A 21,608-nucleotide genomic window follows, 5' to 3' on the forward strand; every position below is an offset into this window, starting at 1 on the left:
ACTTAAACAAATTTACAAGAAAAAAAACAAACAACCCCATCAAAAAGTGGGCAAACGATATGAACAGACACTTCTCAAAAGAAGACATTTATGCAGACAACAAACATATGAAAAAAAGCTCATCACTATTGGTCATTAGAGAAAGGCTAATCAAAACCACAATGAGATACCATCTCACACCAGTTTAAATGGTGATCAAAAAATCACAAAGCAACAGATGCTGGAGAGGATGTGGAGAAATATGAACACTTTTACACTGTTGGAGGGAGTGTACATTAGTTCAACCATTGTGGAAGACAGTGTGGCAATTCCTCAAGGACCTAGAACCAGAAATACCATTTGACCCAGCAATCTCATTACTGGGTATATACCCAAAGGACTATAAATCATTCTGCTATAAAGACATATGCACACGTATGTTTATTACAGCACCATTCGCAATAGCAAAGACTTGGAATCAAACCAAATGTCCATTAATGATAGACTGGATTAAGGAAATATGGCACATATATGTCATGGAATACTATGCAACCATAAAAAAGGGATGAGTTCATGTCCTTTGCAGGGACATGAATGAAGCTGGAAACCATCATTCTCAGCAAACTAACACAGGAACAGAAAATCAAATATTGCATGTTCTCTCACTTGGACACAGGGAGGGGAACTTTCGCACATCGGGGCCTGTCAGGGGTGGGGGCGCTAGGGGAGGGATAGCATTAGGAGAAATATCTAAGGTAGATGATGGGTTGATGGTAGCAAAGCACCATGGCACGTGTATACCTATGTAACAAACCTGCATATTCTGCACATGTATCCCAGAACTTAAAGTATAATGAAAAGAAAGATAAACACAGGGTCAGTCTCTAGTAACTCACAATTGTGTCATATTTAAAGAATGAGTGCAGATACAAAGTATGGGGTCCTCAATCTAGAGACTTCATCATTTTAAAAATTCACATAAATTCTGCCTATTCTTTTTTTTTTTTTTTTTGAAATGGAGTCTCGCTCTGTCGCCCAGGCTGGAGTGCAGTGGCTTGATGTCAGCTCACTGCAAGCTCCACCTCCTAGGTTCATGCCATTCTCCTGCCTCAGCCTCCCAAGTACTGTGACTACAGGTGCCCACCACCACGTCTGGCTAATTTTTTGTATTTTTAGTAGAGACGGGGTTTCACCGTGTTAGCCAGGATAGTCTTGATCTCCTGACCTCATGATCCACCCACCTCGGCCTCCCAAAGTGCTGGGATTACAGGAGTGAGCCACCGCACATGGCCAAATTCTTATGGGAATTTCTATGTGTGATCCTAATACCTTTTAGAAAAAAAAGTTCCTATGACCAAACTGAAAATACCAGGTGTTTCTCTCTAGAGTCCTTTTGACGCCTGCCAATATACATCCATGTTCTCTTAACCTAGTGATTTTAATTGCATATTCTCTTGAATAAACATAGTCCATACAGATGTTGCTGATGGCAACTCCAGCAAAATTGCAGGCTAATGAATTTCTAATAAAATTACATATATTGAAAGCCTAAAACTATTTTTTAACTCTTCACTGTTCCTGGGAGCCACAGTAGATTTCCTTAGGGCCCGGGAGATGTGAGAAGAGAGGTCACTGCAGGGGTGCAAATCAGGCTCCCTGTTTAAGTAAGACTAGCTCACTGCCTAGTGACCCTGCTCACAGGGCTCAATGTCTTCACCTAAAACACACTGCACGTTTAGGGTCTCCAACATCATCCTCTCTTGCCAAGAAATTATATAAATACTTGTCATCTTGATTAAGTAACTATTGACAGAGCAGGAGTATTGCAATCTTGGACAAGCACTGTCATTCTAAAGTTCACCTTGATTAAAAACTGCCTAAATCTAAAGGGCATCAGCCTAATGGCTAAGGTCAGCATGACCATAAACCACAAATAACATCTCCAACCAAAAACATTCCAAACCCCTCCCCGACCAGAGACATGCCAGCCCCGAGATAAAGTCCCCTTCAGCCCAGAGAGGTATCAGCCCCAAGATAACCTCCCCTCTGACCAGAGACATTCCAACCCTGCCATAAACTTCTCCCCAACATACAAACATTCCAAGCTTGTGGTAAGCCCCTTACCCTAAAACTAATATATGCTTTTAGTCTATAAAAGATAATGCTCCTCACTGAAATTGGCCAGAAGCCCCTCTCAGGTTTATTTCTTTAAAATAAACCCATCTTTGACTGTTAAGCTGCATTTCGTGTTTCTTTCCTCTTTCTTTAACTCTTACAACTATAATTTATTTCACTGAATCACTCTACAGTTACTGTGCCCCTGAACATTACCTTAATAAAGTTGAAGAATCATACACAGGCAAATTTGGTATCATCCTGTATGCTACCTAATTCAATGAAATGCTCATCATTTGCAAAAATTCTGATCACTAAATTTGCTTTCAGGCTTAGTTTGGAGGTCAAATAAGATTTTTCTCCTTTAGAATGAGTTTATATGTAATAAGCTGAATACAAACAGTAGAATAAATTCTACTCCAAATTTCTAAAGTTCTCAAAATAACACCCAGGTCATCTTCTGCACTCTAAAGACATGGGTCCAAAACAAGAAACTGACTAATCAAAATTTTAAAACTCTACAATTTAAGTCCTCTGAACAGCTCATGGCATCTGAGAGCAGAAGTAGAGCTGGCAGTCACATGGTCCAAGTTCATCTCTTCCTTTGGAAAATAGACCAGGGAAGATGAGACAGCTCACCCACAGTCATGCACTGGCCAAGTCCAGAGAGACAGCAGGGTAGGGCTATGCTCCCCTCCTAGGTGACACCCAATGAGACCAATGTGCCAGCTTACTATTCTTGAAATCTTTAAACTACTCCTCATTCACTTCCTTTTTTTTTTTTTCTTTTGAGATGGAGTCTCGCTTTGTTGCCAGGCTGGAGTGCAGTGGTGCAATCTCAGCTCACTGCAACCTCCACCTCCCAGGTGTAAGCGATTCTCCTGCCTCAGCTTCCCGAGTATTTGGGACTATAGGCGTGCGCCACCACGCCTGGCAAATTTTTGTATCTTTAGTAGAGACAGGGTTTCACCATGTTGGCCAGGATAATATTGATCTCTTGACCGCGTGATCTGCCCGTCTCGGTCATTCACTTATTATTAAAAGATAGTTTTACTTCTCTCTTCAGAAGCTATGTCTATGTAATTGTAAGAAACCTGCTTTTTATAGTTGATGTAGAAAAAATATAGTCAAATCTCCTAAGCAGTCTTAGCCACGGGCTGAGAATGGCTGCGGAGAGACTCAGCCAGAGTAATATGGAAGTTGCATTCTTTGCCTGGAAGCTAAGGGGTTATCCACTAACCAAGTCTACAACCTGGGGGAAAAAATATGCAAAAAGGGCACATCTTGTGGAAGTGTTGGCACACTAACCCAAGTAGTTAGGTCTGTGGTAATTGTAAGGTGGTTTTCTGAAAAGGAAACAAAACGATTCACTAAAAGGCATGACACAGTATGGGACGGTGCCAAGTATCATGTCAGAGAAAGTGAAAATGGAACAGATCAAAGAAGGCTCCACTCCAAAGTGGAAGAATTGCAGGAAAAAGGTTCTCCCTTCCACGCTGTGTGGCTCTGACCTCATTTCATGCTTTTAACAACCACAGGCCAACCCAATTCTAAAACCGTGTATGCAACAAAGTCCTGCTGCAAAAAACAAAAGCAGAAAAGCAAAACACCTCCTGGCTAAGACGAAAGGGTGGAGAATACAAAAGGGGTGGCGAGAAGAGAAGCACCTACCTGCCCGTCTGCAGCATTCTGAGACATGACAGCTGGGTCTCTGGGAAAACAGAGTAGTCCAGATACAAGTCCTGGCTTAGCTTATCCCTGTCACACACAACACCCCACCTCATCTAGCTTGCTCTTAAAAAACAAAGTGGAGTACTGAGATGATGGTCTGAGGCTTAGGGCCTGTCGCATTTCCAGAGACAGACTTTCCATCTCTTCCTGCCCCATAGTGCACGGGAGATACATCAGCACTGGGAGGCGGTAGGGAGAGGTGGAAGGCAGGGGCGGCAGGGTAACTGAAGGGATGAGAAAGCTGCACTGGTTTTTATTTTTCGGGCTTTTTTTTTTTGAGACAGGGTCTCACTATGTTGCCCTGGCTGGGATGCAGTGGCTAGTCACAGGTGCAATCCCACTACTGATCAGTGCAGGAGTTTTGACCTGCTCCATTTCTGACCTGGGCCAGTTCACTCCTCCTTAGGCAACCTGATGGTCCCCTGCTTTTGGTGGCAGTGGGGGGGTCCCCATATTGATGCAGACACCCAATTGGCATAGCACACTACAGCCCAGAACTCTCAAGCTGAAGCAATTGCTCTGTTTAAAAGGCCCCACGTGGCCAGGGTGATTTTGATGTCTCCTCCTACCCAGTAAGAAACACTGTTCCCACTCATTGGTAGAGCTCTTGGGTCCAGCTGTACTTGATATGATATGTAGGTCAGGTGGGAAGTAGCATCCCAGGCCCAGCCCCTGAGTATCTGCTAAGCAACAGTTCCAACACTGCCAAGCTCAGATTGAACACATAGTCAGCTATCCTTCAACTCTCTAAAGCTTCCAGTGGGTTGCTTAAACAGAAAACAAAAGGCTTTTGCTTTTGAGGCAGCATTAGCATAACGACATTTAAAAAGAAAGGGGCTGGGTGCGGTGACTCACGCTTGTAATCCCAGCACTTTGGGAGGCCAAGGTGGGCGGATCACGAGGTCAGAAGATTGAGACCATCCTGGCTAACACAGTGAAACCCCATCTCTACTAAAAATACAAAAAATTAGCTGGGCATGGTGGCAGGCGCCTGTAGTCCCAGTTACTCGGGAGGCTGAGGCAGGAGAATGGCATGAACCCGGGAGGCGGAGCTTGCAGTGAGCCGAGATCGCGTCACTGCACTCCAGCCTGGGCGGCAGAGCGAGACTCCGCCTCAAAATAAAAATAAAAAATAAAAAGAAAGGAAGAGGCCTGGTAAGGTGGCTCATGCCTCTAATCCCAGCACTTTGGGAGGCCGAGATGGGCGGATCAGCTGAGGTCTGGAATTGGAGACCAGCCTGGGCATCATGGTGAAACCTCATCTCTACTAAAAATACAACAACAAAAAAAATTAGCTGGGCGTGGTGGTCGGCCTGTAATCCCAGCTATGTTGGAGGCTGAGGCAGGAGAATTGTTTGAACTCAGGAGGTGGAGGTTGCAATGAGCTGAGATCGCACCACTGCACTCCAGCCTGGGCTAGAGTGAGACTCTGTCTCTAAATAAATAAGTAAAAATTAAAACTAAAAAAATAAAAAAGGAAGAAAGAACACATACCTGAAGGAAGCAATTATTGCTGTAACTTCATCATCTGGATAAAACTGTGTAATTGCATGATGTGCCCCAAGCAATTCCTTCCCATCTTTCCACCAAGAAATTGTGGTGTCCTGGTATATATTAGGTACACTGATTGAGCAATTAAATTTGACATCTTTATGTTCAGAAAGTATTATGTGTCCAACTGTGTGTTTGAAGGCAAGAGGCGGTAGAAGCTTTGACCCGGCAGAGGTCACCTGGGGAATGGCTACATTTCCTGTATGTGGTCTTCCAGGCTGGGTTGGTGAAAACATCAAGGCAGGCTGGTACCCACTGGCGTGAGGAAGGGATAATAATGATGTGTGGTCAGTTTGCAGGCTCCCTGGCAAAGGTCCTGGGAATAGCGGGTAAGGCTTGGCTTCTTCCCTCGCCTCAGTGATCGCTGTAAAACAGAACATCCAAAATTTAGCCTTTTAAATAAGAAGAGTTTCCCAAGTAGGTTCCCAACTTCTTAGGCCATGAAGACAGAGCACTGGGGTGTCCTCTGTGCCCCAGGAAAAGATAAGCAGAATTCATTAAAACACACGTCTGGACATACTCTCATTCACCAGTTCATTCATTTGTAAACTCGTCTCTGGAAGAGTACTGAAGAAATATAACTCCCCCTACCAAAAACAACATTTTTCTTCTTACTGACTCATTCCAAGTCCTTCATGCCCAACTCAGCAGTATAAGAAGGTGATGACATAGCAGGGCTCAAGGTCACTTTTCTTGGCCAGGCATGGTGACTCACACCTGTAATCTTGGCACTTGGGAGGTGGAGACGGGAGGGTCACTTGAGGTCAGGAGTTTCAGATCAGCCTGGACAACATGGCAAAAACCTGTCTCTACTAAAAATCCAAAAATTAGCTGGGCATGGTGGCACATTCCTATAATCCCAGCTACTTGGGAGGCTGAGGCAGGAGAATAGCTTGAACCTGGGAGGCGGAGGTTACAGTGAGCCAAGGTGGCACCACAGCACTCCAGCCTGGGCGACAGAGCGAGAACCTGTCTCAAAATAAATAACTTTGTCTGCTCTGTTAGAGACTATGCTGCAAATTTGGCTAATAGTCTTTAAAAAGCTGCTCAAGGTTAAAACAAAACAAAACAAAACAAAACAAAACAAAACTAGCCGGGTGTGTTGGCATGCACCTGTAGTCCCAGCTACTTGGGGGGTTGAGGCAGGAGGATAGCTTGAGGCCAGGAGATCAAGGCTGTAGTGAGCCAAGATCGTGCCACTGCACTCCAGCCTGGGTGACAGAGTGAGACTCTGTCTCAAAAAAAAAAAAAAAAAAAAAAAAAAAAAAAAAAAGGGCTGCTCAAGGTCACAAAGAGATGAGTTTACAATTGTTGTGCCTTAACAACAAAAAAAGTGTGCTTAAGTTACCAGCTATAGAATACTAAAGCTTCCAGGAAAATGCTTGCTTGCTGGAATAAACCTGGAAATGTTTCCATTTCATCTGGTCCACAAGTATTTTTAGATGGTTTCTGAGCAAGGGAAGGCTCATAATAGCTGTACTTTTAGCTTTCTGAGTGGCATTTTTGGACATAAGATTCCACACTGGTTGTTATCTATTCAAATACGTTGGCAGGGAGTGCGTGAGACAGACGGGTAGGAGAGATATAGGCCCAGCATTCTACATCATGGGTTGGTGGCTGGGGGTACACAGGGGGGGCTCCATCCTTGCTCAAGGGCTGGCCTCCTGCCATGCTCAGGACATCATGCCCTCCTGGACTCCTGAGTGTGTGTGTGCAGGGAGAGGGTATTCTCTGCTCAGAGTTGTGCCCGATTTAGCAAATAACACAGGAAGCCCAGTTAAGCTTGAATTTCAGATGAACAACAAATAATTGTTTTTTAAAGAGACAGGGCCTTCATGCTCTGTCACCCAGGCTGGAGAGCAGGGGCGCAGTAACTCACTGCAACTTCAATCTCCTAGGCTCAAGCGATCCTCCTACCTCAGCCTCCTGAGTAGGATGGACTATAGGCTCATGCTACCATGTCCAGCTAGTTTAAAATTTTTTCTTGTAGGGAGGGAGTCTGGCTATGTGCCCAGGCTGGAATTTTTTAAATTTAAGTATTCAATTAAGTATTTAATTGGCTAATGGGAGATATAAGCAGGAAATCGTGGGCAGAAGGGAAGAGATCTGCAAATATTCCCCCCAGCTTCCTCTCCGCCAAGCCACTCTGGTCAGCACATATGCCTCAACTGAAGGGCATACCTCTGTCTGGGGGCCCTCGCCATGCAGCTCCCTCTCCCATTCCAGCAACTGCTCCCTCCCAGGCCCCTTCGATGTTGGGGGCCAACTCTCATGGCTGTTGCCTTTGGGAACTGCCTCCTTAGTGAGTCAGGATCAATGTGAGATACGAGAGAAGAGCTTTTCCTACAAGGACACAGGAAGACTTTTCCTTATCCTGAGGTCTTGGTGAGTGTGGGAGTGTAGGGCCTTCCGTGTGCTTTAGGGGAGGGCTATGTGGGTCAGCTGTGGGCTGGCCTGGAGCCCAGCTGTCCAGACAGATGAATGTGCTGTCATGGGGGTGTTCACTTATGCCAGGGAGTGAAGATCAGGATGACAACAGACAGGGACCATTGCCTCTCCAGTCACCCACAGCCCATATGCCAGGCAAATCTTCACAAGGCTGGGCCTAGGCTCTTGGTGGAGGAGGGGGCTCCTCCTCCTCTGACGTGTGGATGCTTTCTGCAGCAATGCGTGTTCTGGCTGTTTGTCTCATGCCTGCAGAGCTCCCTCAAGGGTGCTCTACTTACTCATGTAGGCTTTGTTTTTGTTTTCTGAGACGGTGTCTCGCTCTGTCACCAGACTGGAGTGGAGGGCAGTGGCACAATCTCAGTTCTCTGCAACCTCTGCCTCCCGGGTTCAAGTGATTTTCCTGCCTCAGCCTCTTGAGTAGCTGGGACTACAGGTGCACGCCACCACGCCTGGCAAATTTTTGTATTTTTAGTAGAGACGGGGTTTCACCATGTTGGCCAGGCTGGTCTCGATTTCTTGACGTCGTGATCCTTCCACTTCAGCCTCCCAAAGTGCTGGGATTACAGGTGTGAGCCCCCGCGCCCGGCCCTTTACTCATGTACTTTGAGGCCTTGACAATTCACCTTTGCCACTTGGATGGGCACACTCATCTGTGGCTCTTCCTATTCACTGAGCTACGGAGGACTCAGGAGTCAGGGGTTTAATCCAAATTACTTTTTCTACCCTTTAAATATAGGTCCCTTTCTTAGAAGGCAAAAATGGGAAGTGGGAGAAGCAAATAATACCTTCGTTGGTTTAATTTATTTAAGAATATTTTAAATTTTTAATTAGAAAGCTAACAAATTTGTTGTGAAAAAATTCAAATATTTATTGAAGCATATACAATATAAAATGAAAGCCTGGGGCTGGGCGCAGTGGCTCATGCCTGTAATCCCAACACTTTGGGAGGCCGAGGTAGACGGATCACGAGGTCAGGAGATCGAGACCATCCTGGTTAACACGGTGAAACCCCATCTCTACTAAGAACGCAAAAAATTATCTGGGTGCGGTGGTCGATGCCTGTAGTCCCAGCTACTTGGGAGGCTGAGGCAGGAGAATGGCAGAACCTGGGAGGCAGAGCTTGCAGTGAGCCAAGATCACGCCACTGCACTCCAGCCTAGGGGACAGAGCGAGACTCCGTCTCAAAAAAAAAGAAAAAAAGAAAGTCTGTTTTGTAAGCCCAACCCTGCAAGATAGTAACCTCTGATTACAACTTGGGGTATAATATTCAGTTTTCCATGAGCCAAGCTGTTCACTAAACAAAGTGTTAACTTGGTTATGGGCAAGGCCACCCACTAAGGTGACACCACTGAAGTCAGGGAGCCACTAAACCCACCCTGAAATCACTCAACACTCTAGATGGTTTAAAAGATATCTGGGCCAGGCGCAGTGGCTCACACCTGTAATCCCAGCACTTTGGGAGGCCAAGGCGGGTGGATCACCTGAGGTCAGGAGTTCGAGACCAGCCTGGCCAACATGGTGAAACCCCATCTCTACTAAAAATACCAAAATGTAGCCAGGCGTAGTGGCAGGTGCCTGTAATCCCAGCTACTCAGGAGGCTGAGACAGGAGAATTGCTTGAATCTGGGAGGCAGAGGTTGCAGTAAGCCAAGATCACGCCATTGCACTCCAGCCTGGGCAACAAGAACGAAACTCTGTCTCAAAAAAAAAAGGCCGGGCATGGTGGCTCACGCCTGTAATCCCAGCACTTTGGGAGGCTGAAGTGGGCGGATCACGAGGTCAGGAGATCGGGACCATCCTGGCTAACACAGTAAAACCTCGTCTCTACTAAAAATACAAAAAATTAGCCGGGCGTAGTGGCGGGTGCCTGTAGTCCCAGCTACTTGGGAGGCTGAGGCAGGAGAATAGCATGAACCTGGGAGGCAGGGCTTGCAGTGAGCCAAGATAGCGTCACTGCACTTCAGCCTGGGCAACAGAGCGAGACTCCATCTCAAAAAAAAAAAAAAAAATCTGATCTGTACAATTTGATTTACCAGAAGTTGACAGAATGATTTGATTGTCAACAGATATTTGTATAGCACCTCCTGGGTTCAAGATTTGCTACGACAGTTAAATGGGATAAAGAGAGAGACTTCTTTCAGGAACAGAGCCACAGTGGGTCCCAGGAGTTAAAGGGGAGATAGACACGGCTAACTGGGGGTGGGGAGGGGAGGCTGCCCATAGCATCAGGGAGGCCTTCTCTGACAAACCTCCTATGGTCAGCACCCCCAGGTTAGGCGCTAGGACCCTTTTGTAATACATCTTACGATTACTCATCCAGTTCTTTCTCCACAGCCAGATTAAAAGCTCCATGATACCTATCACCTACACTACAGCCAGTATATAGGAGGTGCACAAAATAGGTTTGTTGAATGAGTGAGTAAAGGATGGATCTGAGGAGGGATGGAGAAGGTGCCTGGGGCTGCTAGGGTCAAAGGTGGTGGGAAACTGAAGAGACAGGAAGTAGCCCAACTAGTTTGCAAACAGCAATTTAGCTGAAGAATAGAGCTACTCTGCTAGAACAAAAATGGGAGATAAACCTAAATTAAGCTGAATGTGGAGCGCCCTGAATCCCAGCCGAGGCAGGAGAATTTCCTGGAAGGCTTCTGAGCAAGGGAGGACAAGGCTCAGAGCTGGGCTTGATGAAGGGCATTCTGGCACCAGCAACTGGCTGAGTAGGAGGAAGAAGAGCAGGAAGCGGGAACCTTCCAGGAAGGCAGTGAAGACCTGACTACAGGGGCAGTCAGCGAGGAGCAGGAAGGATGCAGGAGACAGAGAAGAGGGAGCTGACAGCAACCGCATCCTCACTACCACCAGTGTTCCACAAAGGAAAGTCAGTCTGACACCAAATATTGAGGAAAGACGCGATCCTGGCATAAAGGAGTGTTCTCAGGAGTGGACAGCTGGTGGCTCGAGGCTGCTCAGGCTCAGTTTGCTCGTAGGAAAAGTGGGGATGGTAACCACGGTGCCTCATAGGGTTGCCAACGGGAATAAAGGAGTTGTGACTGTCTGGATCACAGTAAGCCCTCAATGTTAGCTATTATTTTAATTATTTTCTCATTTTATTATCAGTTAATAAAAATCTTCCATGGTCTAACCCTTGAGAACTGTTGGGACTGAGGCTGGACCCCCACGTGGCTGGTGAGATTGGTGAGGCTCGTACTGCCCAATTTTAGGGGGGTGGTATTGCCATTCACATCGTTGTTGGGTGTATAAATTGTTCTCTAGAGCTATGCAATGTATAACCTCACCAGCCCTATGTGGGGGCCCTGGGTGATTATACAAAATGTGAAGAAAAAAAAAGCCAAAACAAAAACTGTTCCAAGGTTTTGGACCCAAGGGTTGGGGCAATGGTTAATTAGAAATTATATTTTAAGTTGCTAATTTTTCCATTGTTTCTATTACTTTGGTTGTATAATGTATCTTTTCCCCCACAAAAGTGGAATACTCTCAAAATTATTTTTGGGGAGTGATTGCGGATGAGTTCAGACTGAAAGGCTTACCCACATCAAAGACTTAATGCAAATGTGGTCCTTTCTCCATAGCACATGGAAAAGTGGGGTGCCTCTGGTGGTAACTTGGGTGGAATTCACAAGAAATCTCCACCTGATCCTCCCACCTTCTTCCAGGGTTGCTTCCTCATGTGGACTGCATAAACAGCTGGAGTGGAATTTTAACTTCACATCAACGAATGCTGCTAAGCTGCCTTGATCACCAGCCTCTCACTCAGGTCCGAGAGTAGCCGCCCAGCTGCTCCAGCAGCTGCATTTACCAACTCCAGAGGCCACTCCATCCAGTCCTGGTCTTGTGTGGTGCAGCACCCCTGCCCTGTGCCCATGTGTTTCCAATCACCATGCAGCCCTTGACCAGAGCCCTAACATCTGCTTCTTAAAGTCAGGGCTTTTGTCTCCATCATCTTTCTCCAGCCCCCAGCACAGGACATGCCCAAGGGACATGATTAATGAATGTTTATTGACATACTGCCCATTTTTCTGTGTGAGTTCGCCCTGCTTTTCTGAACATACTTGTCTGTAACTTCCTTGAAGGCTGGAGGTGGCATCGTCTAAACCCACCATGATGATGGGCATGGAGTCACAGGCGGCAAACATTTCCAGAATAAACGGGTGCGACGGGCAGAGGGTCCCGAAGGGTGAGCAGGGAAGAGAGGTGGTTCAGGCAAGGACACTGCTGTGGCTGGAGGCGGAACTTGGAGAGACTGTCAGCATGCCTATGACACACAATTACAGGGGCTCAGACATTTAGGGGCTTTGTGAATAGTCTCTTAGACTCAAAATTGGTTGGTTAGGGCATGCCAGTAAAGAATGCTGTTTTCCATGGGATCAACTAGTGAATCCTACCCTCAAATCCATGGATCCCTGCTGAGCACCTGTCAAATGCAGTGTGCAGTGGCAGACGGGCTGGCGGGCAGTGCTGCCCAGAGGTTAGCTAGCAGCTCTACAGTCAGAGGGCTGAGGCCCACCCAGTTCCTCACCACCTCAAGGGATGGCCTCAGGAAAGCTCTATAAATTCTTTGAACTCTTGTGAGGACAAGAGGACCTCAGCACTAGGAGTTGATAGGCATCGAGTCCACCAGCACACTCCAAAGATAATGGCTGACATGGCTGTTATTGGCTTGCATCTGAACCCTGGCCTGCTGGCTACCTAAAGTAGGAATTTCTAAAGCCAGGTCTGGGCCCTGCGGGGATAAGGGCTGAGTTTAATCAGTGATGTCTGTCTTGGACAATGCATGGGGAAGGGCAATACTAGAGTAATATAATTGCCAGCCATGAGTGAGAGGAAAAAATATACATCGGGCTTGGGATGCGAAGGGCTGTCAGCTCTAAGGCATCTCTCAGTCTCACTAGGGATGGTCTCCCTAAGCCTTTCCTAACATGAGCTCCTTTGGTTTTCTTGAAGCCTGGTGATCACAGCCCAAGGTGATCTCCAAGGTGCATAAAGAAAGCAGCAGCAACTAAAACTGCAGGTCCCATGGTAGTGGGTGGGGATGTGGCAGCAAGCAGCCTCCCTGGCCCTGGAGTCCCTCCATGCTGTGGGAAGAGGGTTGAGCAGGGCAGGTGGCAGCCCTGTGGGACTGAGGGTGCTGGCTGGTGAACCCTGTTCAGTTCCACCCCACCCCAACACTCCACCCCAGGATGCTGTGTGCCATCAGCCTGCTTTATGATCCCAGGTACCTGGGAAGACAGGGGAATAGCTCCTCTACCAGAGTTAGAGTAATGGCAGGAGTGAGTACCAACTTGTGGGACCCATTACTCCTGCTCTTTCTATTCCTTCCCCAACAATAAAATGGGCGGAAGTATCAGTTGACCTCTCTAAAGTTCAGCCTCAAACTCAACAGGCCCAGGCTAGGCATGGTGGCTCCCAGCACTTTGGGAGGCCGAAGCGGGAAGATTGCCTGAGCCCAGGAGTTTAAGATCAGCCTGGGCAACAGAGTGAGACAAGTCTCTACCAAAAATAAAAATAAAATAAAAATGAGGCCCAGAGGAGGCTGCAAGAGAGTGAGGGCTTATCTTTCAGCTCCTGGAGGTTCTTTGCTCCCCACCTCAAGCACACATGGACACATGGCACATAAATGCACGGCCAAGAGGCACATACAAATGCACACATAAATGCACGGCCAAGAGGCCAAGAGCATGCACCTTGTTCCAGAGGTGCGCTGTTTCCTCGCCAGTCTTGCTGTCTGCTGAAAGTATTTGCTATCGGACAGCCCGACAGTCCTTCTGCAGGTGGGTTTGTGATTTAGAGAAAGGCTTTTTTTTTTTTTTTTTTGAGATCGAGTCTCTGTCACAGCCCAGGCTGGAGTGTAGCAGCACGATCTCAGCTCACTGCAACCCTCACCTCCCGTTCAAGCAATTCTCCTGCTTCAACCTCCTGAGTAGCTGGGATTACAGGCAGGTACCACCATGCCCAGTTAATTTTTGTATTTTTAGTAGAGACTGAGTTTCACTATGTTGATCAGGCTGGTCTCGAACTCCTGACCTCAGGTGATCTGCCTGCCTCCACCTCCCAAAGTTCAGAGAAAGGTTTTTTGCATCTGGAATCCTGTAAACGCTTGTATCCCTGTTTCCCTACCCTCTCTAGGAGAAAAGGCAGAACCTAGACCAGTGCCCCCACCCCCATTCTGTGTGCACACATCAGGCTGATATTTGAATCATGTCCTGAGCACCTGCCCTGTCACCCAGGTTAAGAACTCCCACCTTACTCCCTTTACCCCCACAGCTAGCTGAGGCCAAACATAGCACAAAAGGAAATTTTCTACTTGGTACTATTTATGCAATACCCAAAGGATTCCTGATTGATAAAGTGTGGTGGCCAGGCGCAATGGCTCACGCCTGTAATCCCAGCACTTTGGGAAGCCGAGGCGGACAGATCACCTGAGGTCAGGAGTTCAAGACCAGCCTGGCCAATATGGCAAAACCCTGTCTCTACTAAAAAATACGAAAAGTAGCCAGGCATGGTGGCAGGTGCCTGTAATCCCAGCTACTCAGAAGGGTGAGGCAGGGAGAACTGCTTGAACCCAGGAGGCAGAAGTTGCAGTGAGCTGAGATCACGCCACTGCACTCCAGCCTGGGCAACACAGTGAGACTCCATTTCAGGGAAAAAAAAAAAAAAAAAGAATAGCAACACTTCATTAGAAGAGAGAGAGAGAGAAAAAAGAAACCTTCAACCAGAATTCACTTGACCCAATGGATCACTCCTAAATTGCAAATGGTAATTATTAACTTCACTGGAGTGACCCTTGGGCCACTGGGAGAACGTTAAAGGAGGAAGAGGCGATTACACCGCCCATTTGCCCTAAGTGTAGCAAAGCCCTGCAAGCCAAAGGGAGAGAACAGGCCTGGGGCTTGCAGGAAGGAAAGCAAGCAAATGGCTGGGCAGTGTGTGCCCCAAGAGGTCACACAGCCCAGCCACAGGAGGAGAAAAGCCCGAGTGCCAGTGAAAGCCCAGAAATGCCTGCACAGTGGAAGGAACGTGAAGTTGCCTGTAAAACAAGGTGTTGGCTTTGGGCTGCCAGATAAAAAACAGGACAGCCTTTTACCCCTGAATTTCAGATAAGCAATGAATGTGGGAACACCCTGGATTTACTTAGTGGAACAAATATAACTTAGTGTCATTTAGTCAAAACCAGCCAGAGCCACAGCACCAGGGATTTCACTGTTGCCCTTCCCACAGGCTGCTTCCTGGGGCTTACAGCAGCATGGAGAGTGGGTCTGGAGGAGCAAGCTGGGACCTGGCACATCAGGAAAGCTATCCAACCTCTCCGAGCCAAGGCTTGGAGCATGAAGGGGCTGGGACCTCTGAGCAAAAGCACCAGGGGCTTATCAGTGGGGTGACCTTCCTACTGCCCCTGGCCCCATACATTCCTTTTGGATAAACACACACACACACACACACACACACACCCCAAAAAATGAAATGAGCAGAGGTACCTCTCTGCTTGGCCTTGAGCACACACATTAGCAGGGCAAGAGCCAAGGGCCCCAAAGGGTTTTAGGTACACTCTCATGATCCCCTTCAGCCTGTCCCCCACTTTTTCACTGAGGCATTTGCCTTTTTCTTGGTGGTGCTTTGCAAAAGAAGCTTCCCAAACAGACTGCAATGCCCATGTCCCTACCAAGGGTGGTACCAATGCAACCAGAAAAGAGCCTTCCAGAATCTGACCATGACTTTTCACTATCTGCTTCCAACTCTCCCACTATGCTCTCAAACCCAGCATAACATCAGAATCTTCCAGGAAATGTTTTTAAGCTTTTGATGCCCATGTCCCACCCAGGGCTTGAAGGTATTGGTTCAGGGTGCAGCTTGGGCACTGGGACTTTTTAAAAAATCTCCTGTTATGATTCTAACGTGCAGCCAGGGTCAGACCCCTGTTTTAGGGAATAGATTCAGTGGCACACATCACTCTACGGTGGGGCTAGGGGGCTGCAGAGGGCCAGGGATGGGGGGCACTGAGTAACCTGGATGGAGCTCACAAATCCTCATGCAGAGGGCCCAGGTCTGACTGCATGTGCTTTAGGAGATGAAGAGGCTGCAGGACGGGTAGGGTGAGAACAAGAACCCTGAAGTCAGAGGGACAAGGCATAGCCCCAGCTCAGTCACGTGAAGGCCGGGTGACCTTGTGCAAGTCACCTGTCCATCCAAAACTCACTCTCCTCATTCTGTAAAATGAGACAGTTTCCCTCCAGTCTTTGGGGCTCTGGGGTTTATTCTCCCCAGGACTCAGCTGTGGCTTTCACAAGACCCAGAAGAGATGCTGAGTCCCCAAGTTTAAGTTCTCCATCATGCCACTCCCAAAACGTACCCTGCAGCTCACCAGTACCTGAATTATCTGCTTCAGTACCTGTTTTCTCTCCAAGAGTGGAATGTTGCACGTGAAACAATGCACAGTGTCTGGCATCCACAGACATGCAATAAATGGTAGCTATTATTTTCCTAACATGAAACATCTGATCTGCTTTGTATCAAAGGCGCAACTAGTCATGCCTGGACCATCAATGCCAAACATATGGAACTGATTATGCTGACTCAGACCATTCAACTCTTGCAATGAAATATGAATACTGTATACAATATCATGTTTACTTAACCAAGGGTTTCCCTCTGCTTTCTCCAGTGGCAGCATGCCAAGTGTCGCAGAAAGGCTCTGAGGCAACACTTTCTGGCCACGGTCTCAAAGCAGCTTTCCCCTCTGGGGGTCTGGGGTTGATACTGCCCGAGGCCCAACTGTGGCTTTCACAAGACCCAGAGGAGATGCTCAGTTCACATTTAACTTTTCCATCATGCCACTCCCAAAACATATACTCCAGCCTACCAGTACCTGAATTCCTATTACTAAAACGCCGATCCTTAAGGAAAAAACCATTTTCTTTTAAAATGTGACTATCTCTGGGAGACCAGACCCATTAGCAAGAATAGTTTGTTCAAGTCCTCCCAAAACAGACTTGATGTACTTTTCCCTATTCTTCCCACTAAGTACATCCCAAAACACTAGATGTTAAAAAAGTATTTTTCAAAACTCTGACTTAGAGTAGTCAAAATCACATAGAACAGAACAAGGATGGTGACTGCCAAGGAATAAGGGGAGAGGAAATGGGGAGTTAGTGTTTAATGGTTACAGAGTTTCAGTTTTACAGGGTGAAATATTATGAATATATTTAATTCCACTGAGTTATACACTGAGAAACGGTTAAGATGGTAAATTATACTGTTATGTATCTTTTAGCTAATTTTTTCTTTTTTTTTTTTTTTAGACAGAGTCTCACTCTGTCACCAGGCTGGAGTGCAGTGGTGTGATCTTGGCTCACTGCAACCTCTACCTCCCAGGTTCAAGCGATTCTCCTGCCTCAGCCTCCTGAGTAGCTGGGACTATAGGTGCCCACCACCGCACCCAGCTAATTTTTGTATTTTTAGTAGAGACAGGGTTTCACCATGTTGACCAGTAAAATGAAAGGGGAACAAAAGAAAGAATTGGTATACTAAAATCAAAGCAATAGAAAAGTATTCAATTTGACCAAAAATGAGAAGAGACTGAAAAAAATGAATACAGTCTCTGGGACTACGATTAAATATCTAAAATCCATATCACTGAAATCCTGAAAGGAGAGGAGATAGAAAGCAAGGCCAAAAGAGAACTTGAAGGGCCGGGCACGGTGGCTCACGCCTGTAATCCTAGCACTTTGAGAGGCTGAGGCAGGCAGATCACCTGAGCCCAGGAATTTGAGACCAGCCTGGGCAACATGGGAAAACCCTGTCTCTAACAAAAAGTATAAAAATTAGCCAGGTGTAGTGGCACATGGCTGTAGTACCAGCTACTAAGGAGCCTGAAGTGGGAGGATCGCTTGAGCCTGTGAGGTCAAGGCTGCAGTGAGCCATCAGAGTGTCACTGCACTCCAGCCTGGGTGACAGAACGAGACCCTGTTTCAAAAAAATAAAGAAAAGAAAAATCTATAATCTATATTTATAGAACACTTTTCCCAGTAATAGAATACACATGCTTTCGAAGATCAATGATATCCTTATAAAGCAAATCCCAACAAATTAAAAATAACTGAAATCATATAGTTTGTGTTCTTTAATTATAATGGAAATAACCAGATATTAATAACAGAAACACAATAGAAATTCTCAATACTTGCAAACTAAACTATTCATTATCATTATTATTTTTTTGAGATGGAGTTTTTGCTCTTGTTGCCCAGGCTAGAATGCAATAGTGCAATCTCAGCTTACTACAACCTCCGCCTCCCAGGTTCAAGTGATTCTCCTGCCTCAGCCTTCCAAGTAGCTGGGATTACAGGCATGTACCACCAAGCCTAGCTAATTTTTTGTATTTAGTAGAGATGGGATTTCACCATGTTGGTCAGGCTGGTCTCGAACTCCTGACCTCAGGTGATCCATCCGCCTCAGCCTTCCAAAGTGCTGGGATTACAGGCGTGAGCCACCATGTCCGGTGGAAACTAAACTTCTAAAGTAGTCCATGGGTCAAAGAAAACGTGTCCGCCGGGCGCCCGTGACTCAAACCTGTAATCCCAGCACTTTGGGACGCCGAGGCGGGTGGATCACGAGGTCAGGAGATCGAGACCATCCTGGCTAACACGGTGAAACCCCGTCTGTACTAAAAATACAAGAAAATTAGCTGGGCGTGGTGGTGGGCGCCTGTAGTCCCAGCTACTCGGGAGGCTGAGGCAGGAGAATGGCGTGAATCCGGCCGGGGGTGGCGGGGGGGGCGGTGGGTGCGGAGCTTGCAGTGAGCCGAGATCGCACCACTGCACTCCAGCCTGGGGCACAGAGCAAAACTCTGTCTCAAAAAAAAAAGAAAAAGTGTCAAGAAAAGAAAATTTTTAAATACATTGAACTAAATGAAAATAAAAACACAACATGCCAAAATTTGTGAGATACAGCTAAAGCAGTGTTGGGGAAATTTATAGTATTAAAAATCCATCATACCATCCTGGCTGACACGGTGAAACCTCGTCTCTAGTAAAAAAAAAAACGCAAAAACTAGCCGGGCGAGGTGGCGGGCGCCTGTAGTCCCAGCTACCCGGGAGGCTGAGGCAGGAGAATGGCGTAAATCCGGAAGGCGGAGCTTGCGGTGAGCTGAGATCTGGCCACTGCACTCCAGCCCGGGCGACGGAGCGAGACTCCGCCTCAAAAAAAAAAAAAAAAAAAAAAAAAAAAATCCATCATTTAAGTTTAGAACACAGGGAAAGAGCAAAATAAACCCAAAACAAGCAGAGAGAAGAAAATAATAGATAAAAAAAAGAAAATGAAAAAAAGCAATACAGAACCAATGAAACAACAAATTATTTGAAAAGAACAATAAAATTAACAAACCTCTAGCAAGACCAACAAAGAAAAAAATGAGAAGACAAATTGCTAATAACAGGAATAAAACAGGGGAAATCACTATAGACTCTGTAGACATCAAAAGGATAATAAGTGAATACTACAAATAACCACACACGAATTTGGTAGCACAGAGGAAGTGAATTAAATCTTCAAAAAACATAAACTATCACAACGTACTCCACATGAAACAGATAATTTGAACAGGGCCATAACTATTAAGGAAACTGAATTCATAATTTTTAAAACTACCGAAAAACAAATCTCCAGGCCCAGATGGTTTCATTGGAGAATTATGCCAAATGCTTAAAGCAGAATTAACACCAATTCTACATAATCTTCAGAAATGAGAAGAGACGGTAGCACTTTCCAATATATTTTATGAAGCTAGTATTGCTCTGATACCAAAACCAGACAAAAACAATACAGAAAAAAACAGATCAACATTCTTCATGAACATAAACACAAAAAAATTTTAACAAAATATCAACAAATAGAATTCACCAATATATAAAAATAATTATATACCACAATCAAGTGGAATTTATGCCATGGATAGAAAGTCAGATCAATATTTGAAAATCAGTCAATGTCAGCCAGGCGCGGTGGCTCAAGCCTGTAATCCCAGCACTTTGGGAGGGCGAGGAAGGCGGATCACGAGGTCAGGAAATCAAGACCACCCTGGCTAACACGGTGAAACCCTGTCTCTACTAAAAATACAAAAAAAAAAAATTAGCCAGGCATGGTGGTGGGCACCTGTAGTCCCAGCTACTCGGGAGGCTGAGGCAGGAGAATGGCGTGAACCTGGGAGGCAGAGCTTGAGCTAAGATCGTGCCACTGCACTCCAGCCTGGACAACACAGCAAGACTCTATCTCAAAAAAAAAAAAAGAAAGAAAATCAGTCAATGTCATCCAGCATACTAACAGGCTAAAAAAATAAAAATCACATGATCATATTGATCATTTAACAAAATTCAATATTCGTTCATGGGGGAAAAAAAACCCTCTAAGAAAATTAGGAAGAAGCCAGGCATGGTGGCTCATGCCTGTAATCCCAGCACTTTGGGAGGCCGAGGCAGGTGGATCACCTGAGGTCAGGAGTTCAAGACCAGTGTGGCCAAAATGGTGAAACCCCATCTCTATTTAAAATACAAAAATTAGGCTGGGTGCAGTGGCTCATGCCTGTAGTCCCAGCTACTCAGGAGACTGAGGCAGGAGAATGGCGTGAACCTGGGAGGCAGAGCTTGCAGTGAGCCGAGATTGTGCCACTGCACTCTAGCCTGGGCCACAGAGCAAGACTCCGTCTCAAACAAACAAGCAAACAAAAATAAAAAAATTAGCCGAGCATGGTGGTGCGTGCCTGTAGTCCTGGCTACTCGGGGGCTGAGACAGGAGAATCGCTTGAACCTGGGAGGCGGAGGTTGCAGTGAGCCAAGATTGTGCCACTGCACTCCAGCCTGGGTGACAGAGGAGACTTCATCTCAAAAAAAAAAGAAAAAAGAAAGAAAAGAGGGGCATATCCTCAACTTAATAAAGATCTAAAAAAAAAAAAAAAAATGGGAACAAGGCAAGGATATCTGCTTTCCCCATTCTTATTCAACACTGTGCTGAAAGTTGTAGCCAATGCAATAAAGCAAGTAAAAGAAATAAAACACATCAGAAATAAAAGATCAGAAAAGAAGAAAATAAAAGGATTGCTATTTGCAGATATGATTATCTTCAAAGAAAATTCCAAGGAAGGCTAGGCACGGTGGCTCATGCTGTAATCCTAGCACTCTGGGAGGCTGAGGTGGGTGGATCACCTGAAGTCAGGAGTGCAAGACCAGCCTGGCCAACATGGCAAAACCCCGTCTGTATCAAAAATGCAAAAAAATTAGCCAGGCATGGTGGTGGCATATGCCTGTAATCCCAGCTACTCGGGAGGCACGAGAATTGCTTGAGCCCTGGAGGTGGAGGTTGCAGTGAGCTGAGATTGCGCCACTGTACTCCAACCTGGGTGACAGAGACTCCATCTCAACAATAAAAAAAGAAAAAAAAAGAAAATTCCAAGGAATCTATAAAAAAGTATCCTTGGAACAAATAAGTTATTTCATCAAGGTTGCAAGATACAAATTAATGTATTCCTACATATTAAGCAATAAACATATAGACACTGAAATTAAAAATACAATACCATTTACAATCACTCCAAATGGTGAAATACTTAGGTATAAATCTAACAAAGCACATATAGAACTCATCTGCTAAAAACAACAAAACACTGAATAAAGAAATACAAGAAGATATAAATAAATGGAGAGATATACTGTGTTCATAGATTGGAAATCTCAACCTAGAAAAAACATCAATTCTCCCCAAATTGACATACAGATTGTAGTATA

At 45.9% G+C, this 21,608-nt stretch overlaps 1 protein-coding gene across 2 annotated transcripts in view; it reads right to left on the reverse strand.

The window, feature by feature from the left end:
- MERTK (MER proto-oncogene, tyrosine kinase) overlaps positions 1-21,608 on the reverse strand; it is a 129,535-nt gene that overhangs the window by 92,842 nt on the left and 15,085 nt on the right. For both annotated transcript variants that reach the window (XM_010386349.2, XM_030921723.1), the window contains exon 2: positions 5,320-5,740. In XM_010386349.2, coding sequence (XP_010384651.2) covers positions 5,320-5,740 — 421 coding nt within the window. The remainder of the gene's footprint in view (positions 1-5,319; positions 5,741-21,608) is intronic.

This window comes from Rhinopithecus roxellana, chromosome 17 (genome assembly GCF_007565055.1).
Source record: "Rhinopithecus roxellana isolate Shanxi Qingling chromosome 17, ASM756505v1, whole genome shotgun sequence".
Classification (NCBI taxonomy): domain Eukaryota; kingdom Metazoa; phylum Chordata; class Mammalia; order Primates; family Cercopithecidae; genus Rhinopithecus; species Rhinopithecus roxellana.